The sequence below is a fragment of the Primulina huaijiensis genome, chromosome 4, assembly GCF_012295235.1.
Source record: "Primulina huaijiensis isolate GDHJ02 chromosome 4, ASM1229523v2, whole genome shotgun sequence".
In the NCBI taxonomy this organism is placed as follows: domain Eukaryota; kingdom Viridiplantae; phylum Streptophyta; class Magnoliopsida; order Lamiales; family Gesneriaceae; genus Primulina; species Primulina huaijiensis.
The window spans coordinates 24,543,113-24,555,099 of record NC_133309.1 but is presented as its reverse complement, the minus strand read 5'-3'; the positions used below and the strand labels follow the sequence as shown (position 1 = coordinate 24,555,099).

Here is an 11,987-nt window from a genome sequence, read left to right as displayed (position 1 = left end):
TCACAGATAAAAATTCGTGAGACCGTCTCACAAGAGATTTACTCATTAAAAATTACGTAATATCAAAAATATTTGAGGCAAAAAAAGGAACTACAATTTATACACACAACACATATATGCATAAAATTATTATATTAAAAAATCAATCTAAATACAACAATAAAATAAAATAAAATAAATAATTGGTTGGCTATAATAATATTTATTCATGTTGGAACTAATTCTCCATGCACAGATTTCCCGTTGCACCTTATTGAAATTAGCCCGAAAATGATCGCAAACAACAAAATCACAGACCAAGCCATTGCCAAAACCATGCACCTTCCACCACGGCCACTTCTCAGCCTCCCGTAGCCGCTTCTCTCCGCCACATTCTCGACCTCCGTCACCGTCTTCTCCTCCTCCACCACGCCGTCTTCCGACGAAATCGAACCCGAGAACGTACTCGATCGCGATCGACTTATTTTCCCATCACAATTTTCATTCATGATCACTTCTCTTTCTTTAATCACCACAGCACTATTATCCTCATAATCCCATCCCAATGCAACCTCGTTTTCCACCTCTATCGAGTCGAAAACCAGGCGTCTCCCCTTCAGTTTACCTTTCATTATCACATCCCTTCTTTCCATAATCACTTCTTCAACCGCAGTATCGCAGTTTTTCGCATTCGAAATCGCATCGGAAGGCGATATTTTGCTTTGAAGACAAGACATGAGCTCTCTAGGTGAATTCTCGAGTAGCTGTACCAGATCGAAAGAAGCTAAAATACTGCCTCCATAAGATGAGCCAGTTGAATTCCTACGTTGGTTTTGCGAGGAGTGGTGTTTTTGTGAAGATCTCCAATCTTTTAGAAGAATATCGAATTTTCGGAACATTTCTTGGTTTTTCTCGCTTTGTAAATCGTTTGATTTTCCTGCTTCTGATGAATTTTTCATGGTGAGAACTGTCTATTATGTTGGTTATTTTCTTGATGAATCAATGGATTAATGGGTGGTGGGGTTAATGGATAGAAATTTAGTGGGATTTGAATTTCCCCACGTCCCTGATTTTTCTATTTTTGAAATTTAAATCCAAAAGTTGTAGATTAAGATATCTCCTTTTTTCTCTCTGTTCCTGTTAAGGATAGAATATAGGGTTCAACAAGAAAAAGGAAATCGGATTAAGATATTGTGATGGAATTGGAAATACATATATTTGTAAGTATTCTAAATACTTTGTAACATTCTAGTACTACTAGGTATGGGGCACCTCAAATTTTGAGGTGTCTTACCACTACAAGAATAAATGCTTATGGTGACATTCATAAATGTCATCATATTTAATATTTAGTGACATTTAAGTTTTAGTGACACCTCCAACAAATGTCCTCTATTCCAATGTCGTCTTAAACTTCCTGACATTTTTTAATGACATTATAAGATGTTAATGACAACTTCATACGTGTTACTAATTATTCATATAATGACAATTTTAAATGTCAGGAAAACTCATGTTTTAAATACATTTATACATGTCTCATTATTATAGTAATAATGACAAATTTATATGTCAGTTAAAATCATTTATAATGACAACTAAAAGTGTCGTGTATGTTATTTATAGTGACAATAACAAATGTGAGAAAATTTGGGTTGGATAAATATTGGAGGAGGAAAAATGAATAAAATAAATGTGGGAATAAAAAAACATATTAGATTAGTTATCCTGACATTTTTTATTGATGTCATTTTTTATATGGAGGGAAACAATTATTTTCCCTCCTCCAATATTTATTCAACCCAAATATTCTCACATTTATTTATAGTGATAAATTTTAGTTTTTTAATGATTTTTTACGATGTGGGAAACTCCATATAAAAGATGACATAAATATAAAATGTCAGGATAACTAATCTAATATGTTTTTTTATTGTACACATTATTAATTTTTTACAAGTGTCATTATTAAGTATTTGTAACAACATTTAATTAGAAATGTCTACAAAAAAGTGTCATAATAGCCATTTATTGTTGTAGTGTACCCAAGTTTGTAGTCTAACATACGATCATTTATATTTTTTTCAGAAAAACTATGTGTTCATATTTGTGTAGGTCTTATTTAATAATTTAATTTTAAAAGCTATAAGTATTATGAGTATAATAATTTTTTATTTTCTTTTTTATTCGTAATCATACGATTATTATTTCAAGTTGGAATTGTGCCTAAAAAAGAAAAAAATACAAAAGTACATGGAATTTATAAAAGTGAACACAGTTAAGAAAATGATTGAGTCGGTGTTCAAATGAGAGAAGTTTAATAAGCTGCCTCAAATTGGACATAAAATATATGCTCAGCTTAAAATCTAATCAAATATCCACTCCATAAATAAGTTATTATAAATTCGAAAATAAATTATTCATATTTAATTCATGGTAGTGGCCGTAAGGATTCACACTTAATGACATTGTTGAAGCTAATGGATCTACGATTTATAATCCACATGTGAATAAATTTGCAACTAAGAAGATCTTGAATATTAGCTTAGTAAGTAGACAAATATATTGATGCTATAATCATATTTTCAAAAAGTTTAGTACAATTTGATATTTGATTTAAAAAAATTTAGTCACAAATTTATATAGGTGTTTTTTTTCTATATGTTATGGTTAATAAGTTTAGTATTAAGTAGATAATGATAAAAGCCAAGTTATAATTTACAGAAAGTAATGTGAATGGGTTTACACATGCATGATGTGTTTAGGTATACTATGACATTTCAGCTATGAAAATTCACAAATTTACTAAATTTGTAAGCTCTGGAGGTTCAAAGTTGGAAAAGATGTACATGCAAACACACACACACATATATTTATTCTTGGAATTTCACACGAATCTCTCAGATTTTGGCACGAGACTTGGCAATATCCTAATTTTTAGCAATTATTTGATGATTTCTTGCCAAAAGGATCAATATATTGAAGGAACGATACGAAGTACAAACATATTTTGTTTGTATAAAAGAAATACCACAGACAATCTGCGTTGCATTGAAGAACATGTAGCATTCATGCTAATCATCACCGTAAGCTCGGAAGCTATAACGCTCCTGATAAAAATCATTGAAGTAAAGATCTGCTTCAAGCCATTTTGGATACCGAATCAAGTCCCCAGCCAAGAATTGCATGTACCGCTTGCTCCCTTGAGGCACGACCCTCACTTCCCCTTCCTCGACATAAACCAGCTGATCGACGTGCCAGTCCCACGTAATCCTGCATTTCCCTGTCTCCTACACAGACCACCTCGAAACACAAAGCTCCGATAACCTGTCTTTTGACACCTTCCTTTCCACTCTCACGTTGTAGAGCTCCTCCAGTGACTTCTCTATCCTCATAGCTCGTATGCCTCGACCATTTGCGAGACTGGTGCTTGAAAATTTATTATGTGTCCTGGTTATATTTGTGGTGAAGGAGGTAAGGGATGGACCCATCGTAATGCTGGTCATTGCGTGTGCTTAGAGTTTGACAACACAAACCGATGGAATGGATAATCCTACAGAATTGGCAAATAAACATTCAACAACCAATATGNTCAAAGTTGGAAAAGATGTACATGCAAACACACACACACATATATTTATTCTTGGAATTTCACACGAATCTCTCAGATTTTGGCACGAGACTTGGCAATATCCTAATTTTTAGCAATTATTTGATGATTTCTTGCCAAAAGGATCAATATATTGAAGGAACGATACGAAGTACAAACATATTTTGTTTGTATAAAAGAAATACCACAGACAATCTGCGTTGCATTGAAGAACATGTAGCATTCATGCTAATCATCACCGTAAGCTCGGAAGCTATAACGCTCCTGATAAAAATCATTGAAGTAAAGATCTGCTTCAAGCCATTTTGGATACCGAATCAAGTCCCCAGCCAAGAATTGCATGTACCGCTTGCTCCCTTGAGGCACGACCCTCACTTCCCCTTCCTCGACATAAACCAGCTGATCGACGTGCCAGTCCCACGTAATCCTGCATTTCCCTGTCTCCTACACAGACCACCTCGAAACACAAAGCTCCGATAACCTGTCTTTTGACACCTTCCTTTCCACTCTCACGTTGTAGAGCTCCTCCAGTGACTTCTCTATCCTCATAGCTCGTATGCCTCGACCATTTGCGAGACTGGTGCTTGAAAATTTATTATGTGTCCTGGTTATATTTGTGGTGAAGGAGGTAAGGGATGGACCCATCGTAATGCTGGTCATTGCGTGTGCTTAGAGTTTGACAACACAAACCGATGGAATGGATAATCCTACAGAATTGGCAAATAAACATTCAACAACCAATATGATAATTTGGATTTTGCACCTGAATTCAATGAAGCTTTTGCCTAAATCAACAAACAAACAACTGCAACGTAAATTCTTACAGAATCAAGAAATATGAAGTTCATTGTGGCCAAAAAGAAAATAATTTTTTTCTTAATGCTAGTCTGCAGTTACTGACACAAAATTATGAACTCCAATACGTGGAAGCTTTGGTGAAACCGCAAACTAATGCCACACGTTGAAGCTCGGATTAACCGATGTTAGAGCAAGAATTCCGAAAAAATCACTGTAATCAACTCCCTGAAGCATAAATTGAATATTGGCATTTAGGCATAGGCTCCAAATTGCATACTCATTTCACAAGTACTTTGAATGCTTAAACCCTTGGATTTTACCTTTCCATGTGGAATAGTGATAGCCATGATGGCAGCTGCTTCCATAACCCATGACAAAGGATTCCACATAAATCCAAGAAACTTGAGTATTTTACTCTCCTTTAGGATAATAAAAAGAATGGTAAAATCAATCAGGCCTGGGAAGAGAACTTATAGATACACCATATAGTTAAGATGAATGTGGCGAGAAAAAAGATTAACATACCTCTTTTTCTTCGAGTTTATTATATCCAAACACTTCCAATCGTTTTTGAACCTCAGCAGAGCTAAGACCCCCTTCCGTGCATTTCAACTTCTCAAAAACTTCTTCAATAGGGATATTCTCCTGCCATAAAAAAGTGTTTAGATCATAATAGGATAGTAACCAATATCTAGAAATAACTTCTTACATAACCACTGACATTTAACTTTTAGCTTAGTATAGTTAGTATGAAAATAGTAGTAAATAAGAGATCATCTACATCAACTGACGTAACCATTATATTGTGATGAGATTGTTTTACTGTTGTGATCAATGAATACGTTCCATCTTAAGCATCTATAATCATCTATAATACCGATAGAAAACAAAGAACATATGCTACTCGATCGATATAAAAAATTAGGTCGATTAGTATTATAGTCAACCTCACTTTTGACTTATAAACGATCATATATTGAATATCACCAACTCAACAGTTTCATTATTGATGGCTTCCATGACCACTGCAGTTTTATCCATGTCCATAGTAAACGGTTTGGATTAAGCACTTTGTGGCTTTTCTGTACAATCTGCAAAGGATTGTATAAATTAAGAAATTGGAGAAACAGTAAGGAACATAAGCAACGACTGATCCAGAACATATGAGCAAACAATATATTGAAGTATCCGTGATGGGAAAAGATACTAAACTCCAAATTCTGTTCCTTGTCTTCTACTTTTTCTGCTCATTGGACACAAATACATGATTCAGTTGCATAGATTGAATCACATACTCCACCCACATATTTCAAAATTCTTTGCTTCCCCTAAACAAACAATACATGTGCATGTACTAATGTGACCTTTTGAAATTAACAGCTATTCCAAACGGCACAGCATCACAAAACTCCGCACAAAAATGATTCTTGAGTCACATTTAACCATAACAGGTTTTCACAACGTTCCAAGTTTCAAACAGAAGATAAACTACATTTTATTTCCTTAAATTAAATGATAGTGGTAAACAAATTAATGCTTCCTAAGTCAACATAAAATCCAAGAACTCGTGCATAAAAACCGAATCCCATAATGGAAAAGAATTAATACAAACGCCTCCCCGATTTCTGAATCCGATGAAAGCGAAACCTATCCTTCTTCCTCGTACTCCTCCACTCATCGCTAATTAGTTGTCATCTTCGCTTCGTGGGTAAGCTTCAATTGAGGATTGATAGTATAAAACTCTGTTTGTATGCGAGTAGAGTACGATTGAGAGAAAATGATTGTAGGCAGATGGAGTCGAAGAAGAACGAAGAGAAGGAGAAAACCGAAGCGCCCTTGACAGCACAAACTCTTGCTTCGTTGGAGAAAGCAACGTAAGACACGTGTATATTCTTTGACCGGCAACCGGGCAAAAACAGGCCCACAAAAATTTATTCATGCTTTCATATATGTAGATATTAAATTAGAGGGAAATTTTGATACGTTGATATGAATTTTTTTGTTGGTGACTATTTATTTATGAAAATGTCATATTTCTTAAATTTATGTAATTATTGTTTTTCAATGGCTATTTATTTACGAAAATATTATTTTTCAAAATTGTTCTCTATCTTCTATTTATTCATTAGGGTTTTTTTTTAAAAATTTTAATTTATTTATTTTTTGTTTTTCATTACAAAAAAACAGACTATACAATTTCTCAACACATGCACCCGTTGCTAGTCCTAATAATCCCGCAAATATAAAATCCTTTACATTGTGCTTGGACGAAAAGATTTCAATTATAATTTTATGGTTAATGATGAAACAATAGATCAAATCATAAATTCATGCATTACTTATTTACACATAATATCATTATTGAATGAACTTAGAATCCATCACACTCAACGTGAGATATATGAAATGAGGGGATTTGAAATTTATGGTGTTAAATAAAAAAATATATATTTAAATATGTTTGAACACATTTTCCTAGAAGACAGCAAACATCTGTATTCCAGTGAGCTGGAAAACACAAATAATTAGCCCAATCCGAATAAATAATCAAGAACGTAATCTTCATCCTTCAGTTTTCACCTTGGATATATCTTCGATTAAACCTTTACCATCCATTGCATCGAAAAAGAAGAAATTTTTTAGTGGATCACCTTTGCCTGATATGGCTTTAATAACTTCCTACATGGATGATATTTTAGAGATCAGTGAATATTGTAACTCAATTGCACAAAGCACTCGAGAGACTAACTGGGAAGAGCATGTCACCTGCCCAAGGATTCCACCAATGATGGCACAAACAGGCGGGAATTCTGTTTTACCTTTCAACAATCTCACCAGGAGGGAATCAGGTATCAGCGACTCACTCACTGACTACATGTGTATATAAAAGATTAGGCAAAAAAATGGTACGTTATTCGATTGCATAATGAATGAGTGCACAAGACATACATTTGCCTCACAAATTTCCCTCTTTAACTTTTGGACATCGAGTAAGTCAGTGGTTGATGTTTCCCCCGGACTGCGGCCTTCAAGCTCTTCAAACTTTTCTATCACTGAAAAGATTCACAGAACTGCTTCCAAAATCAACAAGGGATAAAGATTTGCAATTGCAACATGTATCAGGTGGAGTATAAAATCAATTGTTTCCCCTTTAATCATCTTCATTATTGCAACAAATGACTGACACCAAAACCATACCTCTCATGGCTAGGTACAACTTAGAAACCCTCTTTGGAAGTGATTCCCATGGGACAAAAATAGCTTCCTGTGTGGAATAAAAGAGGAAATACAACTTATGTAAAAATCATGACAGAATTGAACGAAAAATCATGATTAATAATTAGGAAGATGGGAGCTGAATGATATGAGTTGGTGGGCAGCGATCAGAGATATTCATATTATTTAAACAGTACTAGCAGTTTCCAACAAAAGAGAGTATTGAGTCACCGTCTATTTTATGTTTACATTTAAAAAAAACTAAGCCATCAGCTGGTGTAAATAATTTGGTAAAGTTAAAAGTTAGAAAACTAATCAAGTATAACAATCATACCTCAAAACTAGGATACTCTACATGGCATTCAAACTTCTCATCACCTTTTTCCTGCCAGAGGAAAGAGGAAAAAATTTGAATTTCGATTTTCATAATATACACGGTGAAGACAGACAGTGATAAGTTTAGCTGAATAAACCACACAAAAGACTGAAAATCTCAAGCTCAATCAAATAAACCACATAACAAGATCATTAATTTTAAGCAATTCACAGTCCATTAAAAGGAAATAAATTCATGGAACATAAAAAGTATGCGCCACACAAAACCAAATAATCACAAGGTAAAATATTAAACTGAGCTATATATCACCTTCAAGTACGAGTAATTCTGCAAATCAACAAATATTTCAGCACACGTGTCTCTACAATCCACTGTATAAAAGGCAACTCGTTTTAATGATTTGCGGCACTTCTCATTAACAGATTTCTGCAGTAGATTCATCAAAACAAATAATAAGAAACCGGCAACATGTAAAGCAATAAAAAACAACAGCTACAAAGTTAAACTTTCTCCAACTATGTAAGCTGACCTTTGTTGCTAGAGAGCAACAATTTATAACTAATGCGTCAAACTTGCAAAAGAAATCAACACCGAAGCTAGACAAGTCACCTGAAAAAATTAAGAAAATTGGATACTAGATGAATCAAGTCTATGGAAATCATAGCAATCTTGTCATTAATGACAGAGCTCAAGGCAGATAAACCATCGACTTTGGAAGTACATAAAACAAACACTCATCACTCCAGCATTTAACATAGTTCTCACATTAAACTAAAGTTAAATGAACTTGGGCACAAGTCCTTTAGGTACGTCTCTTTGTTATGCATATTATCTACTGATGGAAGCAGTTAAGAGTTGCCATAATTAACCTTATATTGACTAAATGATGAGCTCTTCAAGATAAAGCCTCATCGGCAAGAAAAGCACAAGAAGAAAAATAATTCGTGCATCACATTTAAACATGATTTGGAAACTGTATAATCGCAATGCTAACACTATACTCAAGCAGCCAAATCCATTACATTTGGAAAAGTTGATGTCTTAAGAAGATGAAGCATAAACTAAACTGCGGTTATCTGGTAAATTACCCAGCCAGAGATCATAGACATTTGATGCCACGTATAATCCATAAGCTAGAATCCAAGTTTCATAATTATCTCCAAATCAACCAATCATTAATTCAAAACAAAACCAGGATCCCACCTTTTTCAACAGAAACTCTAACCATGGGATTAAAATCTTTCAAGGACTCGCAACAGAGCTCAGCAAGAGATCTCCCAGAGTACCTGCTCTCGTCCAGAGGAATCAAAAAGTTGGCTGTCAACAACTCCTCAGTCACTAAACGATCATCATTTATAGTCACACTGCCTACTCCAGCTAACACAATATTCTTGCAAAACTGCATCAACATAAGAACAATAATCGCATGGCTATGAAAAATCGGGCTTGTATGAGGTTTTCAGCTGAATCAACCACACATAAAATAAAACTAAACATCAAAGTCTGAAAAGACAGGGATCATACAAATACCTCAATAACACTGCCTTCAAGTCCACTGACGAGTATGTGAGACTTGCTTAGTCTAAAAACCAAACAATGCATTATGCAGCACACTGTAAGCGCTAGAAACACTAAAAACACAAAATTGACCCATCAAAAAAAGAAAAGCCAGAATCTTTAATACCTTCGCTGAGCATCGGCGCCCCAGACACGAATTTGGCGATCATATAGGGCAGTTTCTTGCTCCGTCAGTTCTTCTCCGTCCATTTTCGAGTTCAGCCTGAAGTTGACAGACCCAATAAACCCTAAGCGGGAAATTAAGCTGGCAGGGGATTGGGGAAGAATCGTTGCTTTCCAATGCTACGCCTGAAACAACTCGGTGCTAAAAAGCGCGTTTGCACAATTGACAACTAACGGTAAAATCGCTCTTCAGACGAAATAAAATAAGATATATTATTCTATAAATGATCATATTTTCTTGTGTCTTACCAAGTTAGCTTCATGAAAACATACATAAACATTTTTATATAATATAATATGAAAAACCCAAAACTTTATATATATNNNNATATATATATATATATATATATATAAATATTTAATTTCCAAATAACGGAAATATTAAAATAATGAACTGAATTTATATTACGCACCTTAGATTTAAAAACTTAGAAATAAGTCGTCGTTGATTATTTCTTGACAATAAATTCAAATTCCCACCATCTTCTTCTATGTCATTACTGTCCAATAAAACTTTTAAACCTACAATTTTGAGCAACAACAATTACAACATATAAACTCATTATATCAACAAGAATCACATAACATAATATGAACAGTCTTACACGAAATCTATCATATATAAAGTTTTCTTTAAAAAAAATCTATAAATATTATCATACATCCACTTGATATTCTCAAGATTTTCGATAAATAGATACCTGAATCATGAAGATCGCGTACCCATACTTTCGACATATCCACCAAACTTACTACGATAATTCATGCAATTTTAGACTCCTAGTATTCCTCCCTACCGGTTAATTGCAAGCTAAACCATGGGTCATAATTTCTTTATTGATATCACAAATTATATATAGATGAAATTGAATTTTTAATTCCATCTTTGGATTATTTTAAACTAATTTTAAATTTTATACTCTAACACCATTAAAGTATACTACAGTAGAATAAATAGTCAATAAAACATGAATTTGCTCACATTTTCTATCATATCACACAGTCTCCACTCGGTCACTCTCGATCATTCTCAATCATTCTTTGGATTATTTTACACTAGTTTTAAATTTGTGTACTTTAAAGAGTTACTGTAAAAATGTAAAACAAATGACTAAACCATGGAATTCAAAACAACACAATTGAATACTTTTTAGTAGAAACACCTCAAATCATTAGTTTTTGTTTACACTTGTACAAAATAAAAAGAGCTAAACAAAATCCAAATCTTTATTCCAAGTACACGTTGTTTAATAGGGTCTACATGAGTCGACTATATTGTGATCCATTTCAACATCACTTATAAAATACTCGAGTATGTCTCTTGTGATACGGTCTCATGAATCTTTATCTGTGATACGGGTCAATCCTACCGATATTCACAATAAAAGGTAATATACTCTTAGCATAAAAAGTAATATTTTTTCATGGATGACCCAAATAAGATATTCGTCTCACAAAATACGACCCGTGAGATCGTCTCACACAAGTTTTTGTCAAAATACTCATATTAAAGAGAATCAAAATTAAGAAACAAATTCAAGCAAAAACAATATATAAATGAATATTAAAAAGAAATAAATTAACAAGAAGAAGATAGTTTAGAGAAAATAAGCTAATTTACAAGCTACTTGAATAAATAGGCCATGAAAAAGAACTCACACAAGAAAAAATTCAACTAAGAATGAGTATGAAAATCAGATGTACAAGCAACTTGAAGTGGATGGTGGTGGTTGTTTTTGGAGAAGAAACGGGGAAAGAGCGTTGTGTTGGTGTAATACTAACTTGAAGATGATGTAATTTTAAGTCAAATACAAAATTCATTTTAAACTCATCAATTCTAAATTATAGTTAAAAGGAACATTCTCTATTATTTTATTTACAACAAAAATTTATTAACTTAATTAAAATATCAATATATTAATTTTATCTTAAATTAATTTCTGTAATGAAATTCATTTAAACAATTAATTAATTTATATTACTAATTGAATTTTATAAAAATATATTTTTTGAAAATACATAATGAATTTAAAAATTACATCGAATGTATACATTTTTTTTAATAGTTTTCATTGTTATACGACATGTTAACAAATTAAAATTGGATTATATTAAGCAATTAAATATGAAATTATTAAAAAATATTTAATTTAATTGTTTATTAAATAAATAAAGGTAAATGAAAAGGTAAATTTACGAAATAATATAATGAAATAATAATAATGTTAAGCTTAAAATTCATTACATTAAACAATTACAATAATTAAATAAATATAAAATATCAATAAATAAATAAAACAAAAAACA

At 32.9% G+C, this 11,987-nt stretch overlaps 3 protein-coding genes and 1 long non-coding RNA gene across 8 annotated transcripts; all 4 read right to left on the bottom strand.

Annotated features, from left to right (window-relative positions):
- Positions 1 to 3,053: 3,053 nt before the first annotated feature.
- Positions 3,054 to 3,470, bottom strand: LOC140975015 (uncharacterized). The gene is made up of 2 exons (XM_073438504.1): positions 3,321 to 3,470; positions 3,054 to 3,269 (listed from the first exon to the last, which is right to left on the bottom strand). The coding sequence occupies exons 1-2, from the start codon at positions 3,468 to 3,470 to the stop codon at positions 3,054 to 3,056; spliced, it is 366 nt and encodes a 121-aa protein (XP_073294605.1).
- A 347-nt stretch (positions 3,471 to 3,817) lies between these two features.
- LOC140975014 (uncharacterized) lies at positions 3,818 to 4,234 on the bottom strand. The gene is made up of 2 exons (XM_073438503.1): positions 4,085 to 4,234; positions 3,818 to 4,033 (listed from the first exon to the last, which is right to left on the bottom strand). Exons 1-2 carry the CDS (start codon positions 4,232 to 4,234, stop codon positions 3,818 to 3,820), a joined length of 366 nt encoding a protein of 121 aa, XP_073294604.1.
- Positions 4,235 to 4,401: 167 nt separating this feature from the next.
- On the bottom strand, positions 4,402 to 6,134 carry LOC140974846 (uncharacterized). Of its 2 annotated transcripts, XR_012174883.1 has the most exons (5): positions 5,996 to 6,134; positions 5,335 to 5,478; positions 4,913 to 5,032; positions 4,708 to 4,806; positions 4,402 to 4,612 (listed from the first exon to the last, which is right to left on the bottom strand). It is a non-coding gene; the product is annotated as an uncharacterized lncRNA (long non-coding RNA). The 2 variants fall into 2 exon arrangements; XR_012174882.1 differs by lacking the exon at positions 5,996 to 6,134 and having other exon boundaries at positions 5,335 to 5,945.
- A 665-nt stretch (positions 6,135 to 6,799) lies between these two features.
- LOC140975672 (SUMO-activating enzyme subunit 1B-1-like) lies at positions 6,800 to 9,808 on the bottom strand. 4 transcript variants are annotated; one of them, XM_073439516.1, is made up of 10 exons: positions 9,625 to 9,807; positions 9,471 to 9,522; positions 9,144 to 9,339; positions 8,470 to 8,549; positions 8,250 to 8,366; positions 7,938 to 7,988; positions 7,586 to 7,652; positions 7,337 to 7,440; positions 7,154 to 7,258; positions 6,802 to 7,066 (listed from the first exon to the last, which is right to left on the bottom strand). In XM_073439516.1, the coding sequence occupies exons 1-10, from the start codon at positions 9,705 to 9,707 to the stop codon at positions 6,950 to 6,952; spliced, it is 972 nt and encodes a 323-aa protein (XP_073295617.1). In that variant the 5' UTR covers positions 9,708 to 9,807; the 3' UTR covers positions 6,802 to 6,949. The 4 variants fall into 4 exon arrangements, with proteins under 4 accessions (XP_073295619.1, XP_073295618.1, XP_073295620.1 ...); XM_073439518.1 differs by lacking the exon at positions 7,586 to 7,652 and having other exon boundaries at positions 6,800 to 7,066; positions 7,337 to 7,429; positions 9,625 to 9,808; XM_073439517.1 differs by lacking the exon at positions 7,938 to 7,988 and having other exon boundaries at positions 6,800 to 7,066; positions 9,625 to 9,808.
- Positions 9,809 to 11,987: the final 2,179 nt, after the last annotated feature.